Genomic DNA, 17,029 nt, shown 5'->3' with positions numbered 1-17,029 from the left:
ATGAATCAAATTTGCACAAGAAGCAACAGGGGGGGCAGTTGGCGGGGGGCTAGAACCACTCACTGAGGCGAAGGCACAAAGCAGAAGTCAAACTAATTTCCCAGCTGCCAGAAAAAACTACTACCAGCAGAAGCAGCACTAACAAGGCTAATTCCGATCGTTTATGCGTAGACTCCGGGATAGCAGCAGCCCCATAAATGAAAGGAAAAGTGCTTTTGCTTACCGAGTCCAAATCGTAGGGAAAACCCACTCAAAATCGGAGCAGAAGCGGCATATTTCGGCGGTTAAAGCTCCACAAAAGCTTGTCGCCTGAGCTTTTTGTTGCTCCATGGAGAACTTTTTCCAGCATTTTCATTTAGGCGCTAGACGTTTATAGGTCGTCGGTTCGTATCTCTGGGGGCCGTGTTTCCTCAAAAAATAAGACAAATCCCCACAAATCAAAGTGCTGTTGTTGCCCCTTACGCGCACAAAAAAGAATTTCCCATAGCAATTATTCATTGAAGAGTGTTATTTATTATAAAAATCACGCGAACCCGAACAAATGGAATGCTATTTTTTGTGTTTACTTGAAATTTGTAAGTTGAAAATGTACACCTGGAAAAACAGAAACAGGGAAAGATTCTACGGGGCGAAAAGCCTTCGTGTGGCGGCGGCCCAGCTTCAGCTTCCGCCACCCACAAAATACAAAAAAAAAAGCGGAAAAATATCTGAAATACCGAGTCATAGATACATTCGTCTGTGTGTGTGTGTGTGTGTTTGTATCTATAACTATATTATCTACGCCCTCTCCTCTTGTTACGGGGAGAAATCGTGGATTATTGTGATTTTAATTGAGGCGCCGCTTGTGAACAAAATGTATATTCAAAATAAATCCCATTTTAATTGTCCGCCAGAGCAAGATGGGGGCAAGGAGGAGGAGCAATTGTGATAACAAAATAATTGACTTGCTGTCAAAACAGATTCCAATCCGCCTTCCGCGAAAATGCCGTGAAAATGCTGAAGACAAACACAAAACAAAAAAAATAATTGTTATGCTGCCCAGGGAAAGGTCATGGAATGGTAGGAAAAGCAGAGATGTGGGTGGGGATATGGAGCTGTGGCTGGAGCTGAAGCTTTATTTGATGGCACAGCAGCTGCTTCCTGCCTTCAATCATCTCCTTCTGCCACTCCCCCCAAAACGCCCACTCTCTGCTGTGAGCCGGATTTGGGTGAATTCCTGGGGGGACTAGCGTCCTCCATTTAGTGGCCGGCCTGTTCTAAGGAGAAGAGAAATTTATGAATTTTTCATTTCCGTCACTCGGCTGGCATTGGTATTCCGTTAAGGAAGTTGAACTACGAGAGGCTTATGCTAATAACACGAGTACTGACACCCTAGGAGAATGTTACTGAAGGAGGGTGTGCCCATTTCAAGAGGTTCTTGGGGTTAAGGATTGCATTAATGCAGAACTTACTCTTAAACTGTTTACCCTTCCAAACGTTGGTAGGCTTATATAAATATTAATGAAGGATTAACAACAAGTGATGTGCCCAAACATGTTCTCAGCCGGTATCAAAAGCCTTTCAGAGAGTATTAAACCTTTGTCAAACGGCGGCAGTCTTCTTCTTTTTCATCTACTTCTATCCTCTCACACGCAATACACTCTCGGAACTGTTTCTACCATGGCATATTCTCTTATCCATTCTCTCTCAGCAACAAAAACAACTACAAGCGCTTGCCTGCGCGCGGTTTGCTCTTTGTTGCTGTTTTCTGTCCAACGATCGTGTCGGCAAACAAACGGAACTCTTCGTCGTTTCTTTCGTTTTTCGTATATTAACGTCCTCCTCGGCATCACGCGGGTAGACTGACAAGTTTTATTTGGTTTGCGAACTTATAAATTAACATTTTACTCAATTTTAATTCTTAAAAGAGTTACACATTTTCAGGATTCTTACACCTATATTTTCGCATCAATGGAGTATGCTCTTTGTTTCTGTTTTCTGTCCAACGATCGTGTCGTTGTTCCAACAAACGTAACTCTTCGTTGTTTCTTTCGTTTTTCGTATATTAACGTCCTCCTCGGCATCACGCGGGTAGACTGACAAGTATTATTTGGGTTGCGAACTTATAAATGAACATTTTACTTAATTTTAAGAGAACTATTATTGTATGCTCCGCATAGAATTTGTGTCGATTATTCACAGGCGATGTCTAGATGCTCCAGTGTGTCTCCGTACTTTGAAATAATGTCAGCATAATTTTCTGCGTTGCATGCAGTCAATAACAATGTAAACTTTTTGAGTTTCGGACATACTGGCAAGTCCAATGGCATTTCGAAATTGATAAGTGTCAGCGACTCCAATTCAGGATATAAATAATCCTGTTTTACATCTGAGGGATACTCAAAACGGTTCGTAGTGAATTCGCGAAGCCGTGGAAGATGGGAGCATATTTCGAACATATTTCGTGCTTCCTTCGATTGCACATCCAATTTTTCCAAGTGTATCAGTTTCTTTATGTGTTGCTCTGAAACAAATTTAAGGCACTCGTCAAGGAAATTCTGTTCGTATCAAGTAGTTTAAAATTCTTACCCTGGCCCATCGAAATGTTCTCCAACTTCAAATCCTTGCAGTATGGATTCACGTGCTGGAGCAGATCCGATCCGCTATAATGCAAGACATCTAAGGAAAGCTTTTCAATGCCTCTCATGTTTACAACACGTTTTAACGCGTCTACATTTTCATCGGTTATCTTCAAAACGGCATGCCTGAGGTTGATGCAGTTTTTTTCTATGAGCTCTCCCAGTTGGTCCATAACCTTAACACGTTGCATTGAAATATTTTCAACAGTTGATCCGCAGAACGTCAGAATAACTCGTAGCTCGTTGTCTGTGTAGCCCTCATTTGAATTTATTTCTTCACCGACGATAAGTGACTTATACTTTCCTTTAGCGTGGTACGCAAAAACGCATCCAAGTTGCTTGTTTACTTGGGCCCATCTCAGCTTATCTTTCTCGCTGAGGTATTTAAACAGTTCTTCAGTAAATTCAAGTGGTAGATTCGGCAGCATTTTGAAGCAGAAACACGAAGAAAACCCAACAGCAAAGAGAACGGGCGAGTGAATTATGTATGTATGTATATCGATGTTTTATTTGCCAGTCCGTCCGGTGGAAATAAATGTACCAGCCAGAGTCCAGTTCAGCTTCAGAAGAAAACGTTTGTCTATTTGCGGAGATAATGTTTGAACCGGCTCCTGATTAAAAACTTGAAATACATACGTTTGATACTTTTCCTTTTTTTCGAGCGAGTTTTAATTCTTTTTTTAATTTGCGAGCTTACTTCTCTCTTGGCACCGAACACAGATTCTTTCGCAATTCTCTTTCCGCTTCCCTTTTTATACCCAGCCCTACTGAGAGCGCTTTGACGCCATCTTTGATGAGAGAGAGAGAAAAACACGAAGATAGCTGAGTACTGAGTAAAATGAGACCCGAAAACAGAGCGAATCTCATCAAGTTTCTGCACGTTTGCCTGCATACTGACACACAGATGGTCCTCGAAAGAGAGCAGATGAGGTGACGAGTGTAGAGCTGTTTCACTTTGTTGCGGTTTTCTGTCCGCTTTGACTATTCTTCCAATTCTTTTGCCGCTCTCTCATTGCTCTCAGCAACAACAACAGACGCCGTGTTTGATGAGAGAGAGAGAGAGAAAAGAACGCATACAGCTGAGTACTGAGTAAAGTAAGACCCGAAAACAGAGCGAATCTCATCAAGTTTCTGCACGTTTGCCTGCATACTGACACACGGATGGTCCTCGAAAGAGAGCAGATGAGGTGACGAGTGTAGAGCTGTTTCACTTTGTTGCGGTTTTCTGTCCGCTTTGACTATTCTTCCAATTCTTTTGCCGCTCTCTCATTGCTCTCAGCAACAACAACAGACGCCGTGTTTGATGAGAGAGAGAGAGAGAGAAAAGAACGCATACAGCTGAGTACTGAGTAAAGTAAGCGCACCTCAGAGCTCTGCAAACTAGGCAGGGAAAGGTGCAGCGCAGTCATACGTTCCCTCACAGGACACTGGCTAGTAGGCACCCACGCAAACAGGCTGGGTGCCCCATACAATGATTTCTGCCGCAGCTGCAGAGACGAGGACGAGGAGGAAACAGTGGAACACCTGTTCTGTTCCTGTCCAGCTCTCAGCAGAAGGAGGCTGCATTACTTGGGCTCTGCCTTTCTGAACGACATCTCGGAGATGTCCACGCTATGTCCCAGAAAGATCGTCAACTTTATAAGGGCATCTGGATGGGACAACTGTTGACATGAAGTCTCATCTGCAGGGAGGGAATGATCCCAAACGGTATCACAACGGGCCGAAACCGGCCTATGTGTGCTGGGCTCCGAGCGAGCTTGGCGGCCGTCTCTACCTAACCTAACCTAAGTCCCGAAAACAGAGCGAATCTCATCAAGTTTCTGCACGTTTGCCTGCATACTGACACACAGATGGTCCTCGAAAGAGAGCAGATGAGGTGACGAGTGTAGAGCTGTTTCACTTTGTTGCGGTTTTCTGTCCGCTTTGACTATTCTTCCAATTCTTTTGCCGCTCTCTCACTGCTCTCAGCAACAACAACAGTCTTTTTTCAACTACCTGCTCTCACTCCCAAAAAAAACCCTTACGAACTCAGCCCTACTGAGAGCGCTTTGACGCCATGTTTGATGAGAGAGAGAAAGAAAGAAGAACGAAGATAACTGAATACTGAAGCACAAGGAATCACGAACGGCACTGTACTTTTCTACTTTTGTTTTGATTCTTTTTAGCTGGTACTCAAAGAGTTTAGGGTTATGTATATTATATTGATGAGGATTATATTATAGTAGTTTATTATTATTATAATAGTATATATGTATGTAGTAGCCAGAAGAATGCGTTTCTGGCCACATATGTAAACTCTTGTTCAGCATCAATGTCTGTATGGGTTGGTTTTCTAATTAATAAAGCAGTTAAATTTCATCAACTTTTGAGCTGCTTTTAAAAGATCTATGACCCTATTTATCTATCATATTCAAGTACCCCTGACATCCTGCCATGAAATCTACTTCAGTTAATAAAAAAATAAACATTTACATTATTTATTTATAGTTTCGAGTCCAAATTTATGCAAATGGCAATACTCGTGTGTAGTTTTAGCTGCCGAAATTTGAATTTATTTATTTTATTATTCCCGGTGCATATATCATATGGAATATGTATATTATACATACATACATATGTATATGAAATGATCAGAAAGAGTGTTTCTTTTCGTTATTTATTTCTGGTGATTAGTTGGAGCTTAAGGGAATACCCAGTCAGCATACAAATGAGTAGCCTCTGGAGAGTCTTAAGGAGGGAGGGAGCTCATGGGGTTTGAGGGGAATACGGGAACACGAATTGTCAGCAGATGTTAGCTATAATCCCCGATTGATGTATGCTTAAAGTTAATCACTACCATTGACAGTGGCAGTCACTAAAGACATCTATTCTGCCACTTTTCCCACTTCACGACTTTCCTCAGAAGTCGCAGCAGAGCCCCAGCAAACGATGAACAGAAGGTAAGGACAGTCGCTGGAGACCTGGCTAATCCCTTAACTATTTCAAACACAGAAGTACATATACTAATTTGTATTACGACAAGAAAATAGGGGTATAAAATCAAAATTATTATTGTACAAGTGCAGGATATTAAAAAAGTCGCACACTTCAAAGAAATTTACAAGGCGCAGCATAACAAAATTAGAAAACCAACCCAGACAGACATTGATGCTGAACCAGAGTTTATGGGGCCAGAAACGCTTTCTTTTGCTACTACATACACACCATATAATATAATCCTCATCAATATAATATAACCCTAAACTCTTTGAGTACCAGCTAAAAAGAATCAAAACAAAGGCAGAAAAGTACAGTCCCGTTCGTGATTCCTTGTGCTTCAGTATTCAGCTATCTTCGTTCTTCTCTCTATCTCTCTCTCATCAAACATGACGTCTGTTGTTGTTGCTGAGAGCAATGAGAGAGCGGCAAAAGAATTGGAAGAATAGTCAAGCGGACAGAAAACCGCAACAAAGTGAAACAGCTCTACACTCGTCACCTCATCTGCTCTCTTTCGGGGACCATCTGTGTGTCAGTATGCTGGCAAACGTGCAGAAACTTGATGAGATTCGCTCTGTTTTCGGGTCTCATTTTACTCAGTACTCCGCTATCTGCGTTCTTTTCTCTCTCTCTCATCAAACACGGCGTCTGTTGCTGTTGCTGAGAGCAATGAGAGAGCGGCAAAAGAATTGGAAGAATAGTCAAAGCGGACAGAAAACCGCAACAAAGTGAAACAGCTCTACACTCGTCACCTCATCTGCTCTCTTTCGAGGACCATCTGTGTGTCAGTATGCTGGCAAACGTGCAGAAACTTGATGAGATTCGCTCTGTTTTCGGGTCTTAGTTTACTCAGTAAAAAAACACTTTTCTTATCTAAAAACATTTAATATAATTTCGGAAAATAGTTTAAGCAAATTATGTTTCCGAATTCCACGAATATTTCCAGACAAAAATTCTTTAAAATTTGAGTGAAGTAATAAAAGTACTCTCGGAATCACTTAAATGTTGTGTAATATAAACTTTGGGTATAATTAGTACACACTAAAAATAGTGGGTAACGGGAAGTAAACAATCTGATAATTGCCACATGCAATGGGAAGCACTAGGCATACTATATTTTAGAATATTTGTTTTAATTACTTTTAAAGATCAAGATTAGTACGTACTGCAAAATGTATGTACATATGTATATGTATGTACATATGTATGTGTATGGGTTTTAACAATAGAATGAAATTGTTTAAACTTTGAGATTTTCAATGTTACATACATACATACATATGTGATTTTAAATTATTTCTTTTATCGTTAGCTACATTTGTACATTTACATTTATACGAAATATGTGTACCTTTTTTTTGACCCTACAACCTATTCAAGCATCTACTTCAAAGGAGGGGAAAACTTTTCTCATACGCCAACTTTCGCTTACATTTTACTGAAAAACTTGTGAAGCACTTGCTGAGAGAAAACCCCCTTCAGAAAACTTGTGTGTGGATCGATGCCTTGAAAGTCAGGCAAAACAATGGCAATGCTCTGTAGAATAATTTCTGTGCTCATTCATAATGCCGCCATTATCCACAGACAATTGGGGAAAGACATCATAAAATGCATACTACACGCTCCCAACAAAAATCGTTAAAAGCGACAACTGTTTGAATTGGAGAACCAGTCCGGGCAATGGGTAAAAACAGTCCATGGAATGAGGAAAAAGTGCCGGCGGACTGGATGTGTTTGTTGGAAGCATTAAGCATACGCCGGAGTGTCCCCAAGAAGTGAAAGGAATGAGAGGGTGGCACCCCACACTGGCCGCACTTGTCTCCTGAGGGTGGTTACCATTACCATGCTGGGTGGTGGCGCCACAAATTGTTCAAATGGGGGGTCGGTCCATAAATATTTTATCACCCGATGGCCCCGGAAAAAACAACAAAATACATACCTACATAATTGAACAAAATAACCACCACTGAGAGTAAAGCTTTTTATACGATTGGAACTACAGGGTTTAACCAATTAGGGGTTATATAAATCTACATATATAATCATCCAAAATATATGATACAAATTTGTAAAAAAAAGGATTTTCTCTTGGTAAAAATGGATTTCTTTAAGGGTTCTTCATGGAAAATACTGCATTTCATTATACAAATAAGATAAAAATATGGACGCAAATGGGAACTATGTATAAATATAATCTAGAAAAGGAAAGATTAAAGAGAGCTATGAAAGGCTAAAACAGGTTGTATATTCTCATAGACCCAGATGTTTATGTACCATACATCTAAATAAATCTTGTATCTTCTTAGCGAACTGAGATAGGAATAGAGAAGAACGATTTTAGGTACTTGAACCAAGGACTAAGCCCTTGAAGTGGGAGAGAACATATGATATTATTGACCTTTAAAATTGTATCGCATTTATTGACTTTATTCCCAATTAAAAGATGCTTAAAGATGCAATAAAAGTGTGTGGCTGTGGGCATAAACAAATGTTTAAACAAATGAAACGAAAAGAAAAATTTGATTTGATTCTGAAGAGTTTTAATGGATGTTAAAACCCATAAACAATGACCTTCAACGTGCTCTTGTGGGGTTAATGGGGTAATCAAATCTTTTCTACAAATGAATTTAGCGTTTAATTGCATTTCAATTGTATATAATTTAATGCTACCTCAAACCCAACCAAAATCGATTCTAAATGGTTTACAACATTAAGCATCAACCATTCTCCTTTGAACGTATCGCAAATGTAATGTTTGTTCTCTTTTCTGTGAAACCCCCTCAGGACATAACGAGAGGAGGACAAATCATTGCAATTAACTCGCGTAACCGAGCCAACAACAAAAGCCACGAGAAGAAGACCCTAGAGCCCACTAGAGCGAGAGCCACGTGAGACAGGCAGAGAGGCAGAGAACCCCCGGGGGCCACACCACACCACACCACACACATCCCTCCTCTGGCACTCTCTGGGCCCTCCCGCCCCACCAAAACAAAGCATGGGCGACAATATAATTGGCTCTGCGAGCTTCCTGCACTTGGGGGACATTGTTTCCCTGTATGCAGAGGGCAGCGTATGCGGATTCTTGAGCACACTCGGGTAAGTGTCCTTTGACGTGAAGGAGATCTCCCGCTAAACGTTTGCCCCTCCCTTCGACAGCCTGGTGGATGATCGCACAGTTGTATGCCCCGAGGCGGGGGACTTGAGTTGTCCGCCCAAAAAGTTTCGAGGTAAGTTGTTCGAAAAAGGAAACCCCACTGAATCCCTAATGATTTATCCTTATCCCTTTAGATTGCTTGATCAAAATATGTCCAATGAATCGATATTCCGCACAGAAGCAGTTCTGGAAGGCAGCCAAGCAATCAGCCAGCTCCAACACAGATCCCAATCTGCTCAAGAGGCTGCATGTAAGTGAAAAATGAGAGACGAAGCCCAAGGAAGAGTTTTTCCTAACGACTGTGTTCCCCTCTATTTGCAGCACGCGGCTGAGATTGAAAAGAAACAAAACGAAACGGAGAACAAGAAACTGCTGGGCACATCCATCCAATATGGCCGCGCTGTGGTGCAGCTCCTGCATCTAAAGTCCAACAAATATCTGACTGTAAACAAGCGACTGCCCTCGCTGCTCGAGAAGAATGCGATGCGCGTGTACCTGGATGCGAATGGGAATGAGGGCTCCTGGTTCTACATCAAGCCGTTCTATAAGCTCCGCTCCATCGGGGACTATGTGGTGGTGGGGGACAAGGTGATACTCAGTCCGGTGAATGCCGATCAGCAGAACCTGCATGTGGCGGCCAGCTACGAGCTGCCCGACAATCCCGGTTGCAAGGAGGTGAATGTGTTGAACTCGTCCACATCGTGGAAAATCTCCTTGTTTATGGAGCACAAGGAGAACCAGGAGCACATACTCAAGGGAGGCGACGTCGTGCGTTTGTTTCACGCGGAACAGGAGAAATTCCTCACCATGGACGAGTACAAGAAGCAGTACCATGTGTTTCTGCGTACCACAGGACGCACAAGCGCCACGGCGGCGACCAGCAGCAAGGCCCTTTGGGAGATTGAAGTGGTCCAGCACGATTCGTGCCGCGGTGGAGCAGGCGACTGGAATTCCCTCTACCGCTTCAAGCATCTGGCCACGGGACACTATCTGGCCGCAGAAGCGGAGGTGGATGTGGCCGCAGGAATCTCTGCTTCGGCGGTGGCGGCACATGAACTGCTGCTGGGGGACTGCAGCAAGGATTCGGGACTGAGCTCTACAATGAATTCAACACTAAATGGTGAGGATCAACCCTTAAAAGTGGCTTCCTATAATCGATCTCCTTTTTTCCTTCCAGAAAAACCCAAAGGCAAGCAATACCGACTCGTTTCCGTACCCTATTCCGCTGACATTGCCTCGGTTTTTGTGCTGGACGCCACCACTATGGCCCGACCGGACAGTTTGGTGCCGCAATCCAGCTACGTGCGGCTGCAGCACATCTGCTCGAACACGTGGGTGCATGCCACATCGATACCCATCGATGCAGACGACGACAAGCCGGTGATGTCGAAGGTCTGCTGTTCCCCCATCAAAGAGGACAAGGAGGCCTTTGCCTTGATACCCGTCTCGCCCGTGGAAGTGCGTGATTTGGATTTTGCGAACGATGCGTGCAAGGTGCTGGCGCTGGTCACCAGCAAGCTGGACAATGGCAGCATTTCAATCAATGAGCGGCGGGCGTTGATCTCCCTGTTGCAGGATATTGTTTACTTTATAGCTGGAATGGAGAACGAGCAGAACAAGACTAAGGCATTGGAGTTTACCATAAAGAATCCAATCAGGGACCGCCAGAAGCTGCTGCGGGAGCAGTACATACTCAAGCAGCTGTTCAAGATACTGCAGGGACCTTTCCAGGAGCACACCGCAGGAGACGGTCCATTCCTCAGGCTGGATGAGCTCGGGGATCCGAAGAACGCGCCGTACAAGAACATCTTTAGGCTGTGCTACCGCATACTGCGACTGTCGCAGCAGGACTATCGCAAGAATCAGGAATACATAGCCAAGCATTTTGGCTTGATGCAGAAACAGATCGGCTACGACATCCTGGCCGAGGACACCATCACCGCGCTGCTGCACAACAATCGCAAGTTGCTGGAGAAGCACATCACTGCCGCCGAGATTGAGACATTTGTGGGTCTTGTGCGCAAGAATATGCACAACTGGGACTCGCGTTTCCTCGACTATCTGTCCGATCTGTGTGTGTCGAATCGCAAGGCCATTGCCGTCACTCAGGAGCTGATCTGCAAGAGTGTCCTTAGCGACAAGAACAAGGACATACTCATCGAGACGCAGGTGAAGGCTCTGAAAAGCAGTGCGACCCTGGTGCGCTGCTACAAAGGCACCACCGAGGATGTGTGCCTGGCCACGCTCACCGAAGTGGCGGGCGATGACGAGGATCGTTCCGATGTGCAGTCCACATCCACCACCACCACGTGGGATAGCGCGAGCTTGAATGAAGATGAGGAGCTAATGTCGCCGGGCGATAAATACGAAATACATTTGAAATGGACAGGACAACCGGTGAGGGACGGAGGGAATGCGTTGCAGCATAAGAAGATTATAATTTCTCTCTCTTTTAGACCTCTCGATCGATGGCAGATCTGGCCGATTCAGTGGCCGATGGCTCTGAGCAGGACGCGGCTATCCTGAATTATTATCGCCACCAGTTGAATCTGTTCTCCAATATGTGCTTGAATCGTCAGTACCTGGCCCTAAATGAACTCTCCCCTCGACTGGACATTGATTTGATTCTCAAGTGAGTCTTGTTTCAAAAAAATGCAGACTTTCCTTCTATTCTGCAACGTTTCGCAGATGCATGTCGGATGAGACGATGCCCTACGAGCTGCGTGCCTCCTTCTGTCGTCTGATGCTGCATTTGCATGTGGATCGTGATCCCCAGGAGCCAGTTACGCCTGTGAAATATGCGCGTCTGTGGAGTGAGATACACACAAAGATGTCCATCATGGAGTGAGTAAACCCCAGAATAAAGGTTCCCCCAGTGCTGATTCTTCCTTCTTTTAGCTACGACGGGAAGAACCAGCAACCGGATCAGAACAAACAGGCATGTCGTGCCAAATTCAACACGACCATTGCCTTTGTGGAGAACTATTTGTGCAATGTGGCCACCAAAGTGTGGCTCTTTACCGATCAAGAGCAAAATAAACTCACATTTGAGGTGGGTGAATCGACAGATCGACAAAGACCTCTAACTGAAAGGATTTTCTTTATTTTTTAGGTAGTAAAACTAGCCAGAGATTTGATTTACTTTGGCTTCTATAGCTTCAGTGATCTATTGAGGCTAACCAAGACGCTGCTCTCCATTCTGGACTGTGTGTCGGATACTTCGACGGGTGGAGCCTTTGCTAGCACCGATATTGATTGTAAGTATCCGCCAAAGAATGGATATTTATCTTAGAGTTTTGTTCATTTGTCATTTTGATTGGTATTTTCATTGACAAGCTGTCGAAGAGGAGACAAAAGCAGAGGGTAATCATTCATCACAGATCTAAAGGAAAAGCCGAGGCTTCTCATTTATTTATTTCGATTTTCCCCCACATTACAGCTGAAGGTGGAGTCCTGCGTTCCATTGGAGACATAAATACGGTGATGACATCGTTGGCCCTGGGATCCGTGGGTCAGGCCATTGCTGCACCTTCAATGGCCCTGCAGCAGCGCAAGAGTGTGTCCCAACTGATGAAGGAGTATCCCTTGGTGATGGACACCAAACTAAAGATCATCGAGATACTACAGTTCATACTGGATGTGCGCTTGGACTACAGAATCAGCTGCTTGCTGTCCATCTTCAAGCGGGAGTTTGACGAATCCGATGTGGCCGCTGCCGCCACGAATGGAGGAGAGTCTGGCACGCCGCAGCCCCAGTCACAGTCTCAGGCACAGCCATCCCCTTTGAGCACACCCAATGATCCCAGCGATCCCATGGCCAACGCAGAGTCTATGGCTGCTGCAGCAGCTGCTGCCGCCGCCACAGCAGCGCGTCAGAAGAACATCGACCTGGAGTCCATTGGTGTACAGGCGGAGGGCATCTTTGACTGCGAGCGCAGCGATGCGGCCAATCTGGATTTGGATGGCCAGGGCGGACGCACTTTTCTGCGCGTACTCCTCCATCTGATAATGCACGACTATGCGCCGTTGGTTTCGGGTGCATTGCATCTTCTTTTCCGGCATTTCAGCCAGCGCCAGGAGGTCTTGCAGGCTTTTCGACAGGTGTGTGTTCATCAGAGGGAGAGAGAGATTACATTTTATCATTGTTTTTTGATTTTTTCAATGCTTTTGCAAGGATATAATGAAGAAAGTAGAATTTAATGTTGTTAATGTCTAGAATTTGTAAGATTTAGAGTCAGCGGTGGGCAAGCGTTTCTGATTTTGGGAGCATTAGCGAAACTCAACTCGATCGTCAATACTCCGCGTCTTGAACCTTGTATTTGTTTCTCGGGAAATCTCTTTTGCACTTTTCGCTTGTGCGTCTCGAGTCGAGCATCAATCTGGCCCTTCACGGAGCAAGCACGTGCCCACCGCTGATTTAGAGAGACATCATTTATTAGAGCCATCCATCATCTACCCATTCGCCATTATATCATTCATTTGTTAAATTTGGAAGAGCATTGTAGTCCTACGGCATGCCGTAGATCTTATACGTAGCTTTTGAAACTCAACTAACACTTTAATCGATCTAATCTCGTACTCATCTTTTCTCTTGTGTTTGCATGCGCTAACTCTCTCAATCTCTCTCTATAATAACCATCATATATATATATCGATCGAATCGAATCGAACCGAATCACTATATATCGTATAAAATCGTATTTCATATATATAACAAAACTACTAAAACCACACCAAAAACTATAAAAAAAAAACTAACAAAAGTGGACGTATTCCGCATACCGTACTGAACGCTCTTTTGATTTTGTATGTACCCATGATATTTTCAAAACGAAACCTCCAAGGAAAACCTAGCGGATCCTAACTAGTAGCATTTTCTACCCCCTTGCAGGTGCAACTTCTCGTCTCGGACAGCGATGTGGAGTCGTACAAGCAGATCAAATCTGACTTGGATATCCTGCGGCAGAGTGTGGAGAAGTCCGAGCTGTGGGTGTACAAGGCCAAGGCCACGGACGAGCTGGGGGGCACAGATCCGGCGGGAGATGCCGTCAATGTGGAGTACAATGCGGCTCTGTCGCAGGAGCAGCGCAACGAGTACCGCAAGGTCAAAGAGATCCTGATGCGAATGAACAAATTCTGCGTCACGGCCTCTGGCTACGGCCACGGATCATCGGTGGTGAAGCCGCGCAAGCACGAACAGCGTCTCCTAAGGAATGTGGGGGTGCACACTGTAGTCCTCGATCTGCTGCAGAATCCCTACGACGAGAAGGACGATGAGCTGATGAAGGAATTGATGTGTTTGGCCCACGAATTCCTGCAGAACTTTTGCCTTGGCAATCAGCAGAATCAGGTTCTGCTCCACAATCATCTCGATTTGTTCCTGAATCCCGGAGTAAAACATTTAAATATATATATATTTTGAAGCATTATAATAATTGTGGAATCCCTTGCAGATACTCGAAGCCAAGACAGTGTGTGCCATCTTCAAGGATAACCTGGCACTCTGCAATGAAGTGACGGATAAGGTGGTCCAGCATTTTGTGCACTGCATAGAGATCCATGGCAGGCATGTGGCCTACTTGCAGTTCCTGCAGACAATTGTCAAGGCGGAGAATCAGTTCATACGCAAGTGCCAGGACATGGTGATGCAGGAGCTGATCAATTCCGGGGAGGATGTGCTGGTGTTCTACAACGACAAGACCTCGTTCCAGCACTTTGTGCAGATGATGCAGCAGCAGCAGCTGGCCCGCATGGAGAAGCTCAGCGACGACAGTCCGCTGAAGTATCACGTTGAGCTGGTGAAGCTGCTGGCCTGCTGCACCATGGGCAAGAACGTGTACACGGAGATCAAGTGCAACAATCTGATCTCGCTGGACGACATCGTCACGGTCATCTGCCATCCGCTGTGCATGCCCGAGGTGAAGGAGGCCTATGTGGACTTTCTCAATCACTGCTACATCGACACGGAGGTGGAGATGAAGGAGATCTACGCCTCGGGCCACATGTGGAACCTCTTTGAGAAGAGCTTCCTGGTGGACATCCATCAGCTTATCTCGAATGCCGCCGCCAGTGCGAACAAGACGCTGCAGGCGTACGTTTTGAATGGGGTGACCAATCTGCTGGGCAGCTTCTTCTCCAGCCCCTTCTCCGACCAGAGCGCCATCGTGCAGACGCGTCAGTTGATCTTCGTGCAGCTCCTGCAGTCCGCCTACCGCCTCACCCAATGCAAGTGGATGTCGTTGGCGGACCGATTCAATGTCGAGAACTGCATCCGTACGCTGGTCGAGTCGGCCAAGATGCGGAGCATCGCCTTGCCGCTGGAGCTGGAGCAGCAGGTGGCCAACATGTCCAGCAAGACGGCCATGCTCACACGGCAGACAACCAAGTGGCTGCTGGCTTCGAAGCAACCAAAGTACGAGACCCAGCAGTCGGCCACCCTGATGCGCTGGGACCGCTCGATCATCGAGGGCCTGCAGGACATTGTCTCGCTGCTGGAAGATCAGCTGAAGCCCGTGGTGGAGGCGGAGCTCTCGCTGCTCGTGGACATACTCTACCGCTCGGAATTGCTCTTTCCCGCTGGCACAGAGTCCCGCAAACGGTGCGAGAGCGGGGGCTTCATCCGCAAACTGATCAAGCACACCGAGAAGCTGCTGGAGGAGAAGGAGGAGCGCATGTGTGTCAAGGTGCTGCGGACTCTACGCGAGATGATGGCCATCGACGTGAACTACGGCGAGAAGGGGGATGCCCTGCGGCAGACGCTGCTCCTGCGCTACTTCCAGTGCAAGAGCACGCCCAGGCTGGAGGAGGATCTGTTGTCGCCCCTTCGAGCAGCCGTGCCTCCCATGTCAGAGATGGCCAAGCAGCACCATCTGGTGACCCACGGACCGGGGGCCAAGTACCTGGCGAGGGCGGGCAAGACTCTCCACGAGATGCAGAACCATCTGGACCGCGAGGGCGCCTCTGATCTGGTGGTGGAGCTGGTCATCAAGTCCGTTCACTCGCCCAACATATTCGTGGAGGCCGTGGAGCTGGGTATCGCGCTGCTGGAGGGCGGCAATCCGATCATCCAGAAGGGCATCTTCCAGAAGTTCCTCAGCGACGACCTCAACCAGGCCTTCTTCAAGGTCTTCTTTGAGAAGATGAAGGACGCCCAGCAGGAGATCAAGTCCACTGTTACGGTGAACACGACGGACATTGCCGCCAAGGCTCATGAGCACAAGGCGGACACAAATCTAGAGTTGGATAAGATCTCCCGCAAGCATGGGTTGAAGAGCAATGGAGTGGTCATCACGGAGGAACTGAAGCGGGAGCTCCACAATGCAGGACTGGCCACAGTGCGGGCGTATGGCAATGCCCGGAACATCCACTCGGGCGAGGAGAGCTCCTCGATCAGTGTGAACAGTCCGCTGGAGGATATACTGGCCGAGAAGCTCGAAAAGCACAAAGACAGCAAGGAGCAGCGCAATCAGCTGTCCAACAAAGTTCTCGTCATGCAGCCGATCCTCCGCTTCCTGCAGCTCCTCTGCGAGAATCATAATCCCGATATGCAGAACCTACTGCGCAATCAGAACAACAAAACGAACAACAATCTGGTGTCCGAGACTCTGATGTTCCTCGATTGCATCTGCGGCTCGACCACCGGCGGCCTGGGTCTCCTGGGACTCTACATCAACGAGCACAATGTGGCGCTGATCAATCAGACGCTGGAAACACTCACCGAGTACTGCCAGGGGCCGTGCCACGAAAACCAGAACTGCATTGCCACCCACGAATCGAATGGGTTGGACATCATCACGGCTCTGATACTGAACAACATCAATCCGCTGGGCGAGAACCGCATGGATCTGGTACTGGAGCTAAAGAACAACGCCTCCAAGCTGCTGCTGGCTATCATGGAGAGCCGCGGCGACAGCGAGAACGCGGAGCGCATACTCTACAACATGAATCCCAAGCAGCTGGTGGAGGTGGCCTGCAAGGCTTACCACCAGGAGGAGCTCATTGATGAGCATGACGAAGCGGACGAGCCGGATGCCGCCACCGACGACGACGATGCCACTGTGAGTCCACGCGAGGTGGGCCACAACATCTATATACTCTGCCATCAGTTAGCGCAGCATAACAAGGAGCTAGCCGGCCTGCTCAAGGCCTCCGAGGATCCACAATCTGCCAGCTTCGATGCCAAGACCAGCCAGGCCCTCATGTACTATGCTACGCACACGGCGCAAATTGAGGTAAAGATCTATTAACATTTCAGGGATTATCTTCCACATCTTCGTGTACG

General features: G+C 46.3%; 2 protein-coding genes across 7 annotated transcripts in view; one reads left to right on the top strand and one right to left on the bottom strand.

The window, feature by feature from the left end:
- Positions 1 to 17,029, top strand: part of Itpr (Inositol 1,4,5,-trisphosphate receptor) — a 32,901-nt gene that overhangs the window by 7,845 nt on the left and 8,027 nt on the right. For 4 of the 6 annotated variants that reach the window (XM_033377114.1, XM_015182316.2, XM_015182317.2 and 1 more), the window contains 13 exons: positions 8,379 to 8,690; positions 8,751 to 8,821; positions 8,883 to 8,998; positions 9,070 to 9,868; positions 9,926 to 11,145; positions 11,205 to 11,380; positions 11,437 to 11,592; positions 11,647 to 11,800; positions 11,861 to 12,005; positions 12,085 to 12,111; positions 12,188 to 12,849; positions 13,640 to 14,140; positions 14,202 to 16,979. In XM_033377114.1, coding sequence (XP_033233005.1) covers positions 8,590 to 8,690; positions 8,751 to 8,821; positions 8,883 to 8,998; positions 9,070 to 9,868; positions 9,926 to 11,145; positions 11,205 to 11,380; positions 11,437 to 11,592; positions 11,647 to 11,800; positions 11,861 to 12,005; positions 12,085 to 12,111; positions 12,188 to 12,849; positions 13,640 to 14,140; positions 14,202 to 16,979 — 6,906 coding nt within the window. In that variant the 5' untranslated portion in view covers positions 8,379 to 8,589. Of the gene's footprint in view, positions 1 to 369; positions 576 to 8,378; positions 8,691 to 8,750; positions 8,822 to 8,882; positions 8,999 to 9,069; positions 9,869 to 9,925; positions 11,146 to 11,204; positions 11,381 to 11,436; positions 11,593 to 11,646; positions 11,801 to 11,860; positions 12,006 to 12,084; positions 12,112 to 12,187; positions 12,850 to 13,639; positions 14,141 to 14,201; positions 16,980 to 17,029 lie in introns of those variants that run through there. The other 2 variants (XM_001359317.4, XM_033377115.1) reach the window with 2 other exon arrangements.
- LOC117183379 (uncharacterized) lies at positions 1,876 to 3,222 on the bottom strand. The gene is made up of 2 exons (XM_033377123.1): positions 2,569 to 3,222; positions 1,876 to 2,503 (listed from the first exon to the last, which is right to left on the bottom strand). The coding sequence occupies exons 1-2, from the start codon at positions 3,044 to 3,046 to the stop codon at positions 2,172 to 2,174; spliced, it is 810 nt and encodes a 269-aa protein (XP_033233014.1). The 5' UTR covers positions 3,047 to 3,222; the 3' UTR covers positions 1,876 to 2,171.

The sequence above is a fragment of the Drosophila pseudoobscura genome, chromosome 2, assembly GCF_009870125.1.
Source record: "Drosophila pseudoobscura strain MV-25-SWS-2005 chromosome 2, UCI_Dpse_MV25, whole genome shotgun sequence".
Classification (NCBI taxonomy): domain Eukaryota; kingdom Metazoa; phylum Arthropoda; class Insecta; order Diptera; family Drosophilidae; genus Drosophila; species Drosophila pseudoobscura.
Note: the sequence above shows the minus strand (reverse complement) of the source record. Positions and strands in the feature narration are given on the sequence as shown.

Excerpts from the sequence above, each read along its gene's own strand:
- LOC117183379 (XM_033377123.1), bottom strand. The coding sequence starts at position 3,046 with ATGCTGCCGAATCTACCACTTGAATTTACTGAAGAACTGTTTAAATAC. Across the intron at positions 2,504-2,568 it reads GAACATTTCGATGGGCCAGG|AGCAACACATAAAGAAACTG; the intron begins GTAAGAATTTTA and ends AATTTGTTTCAG.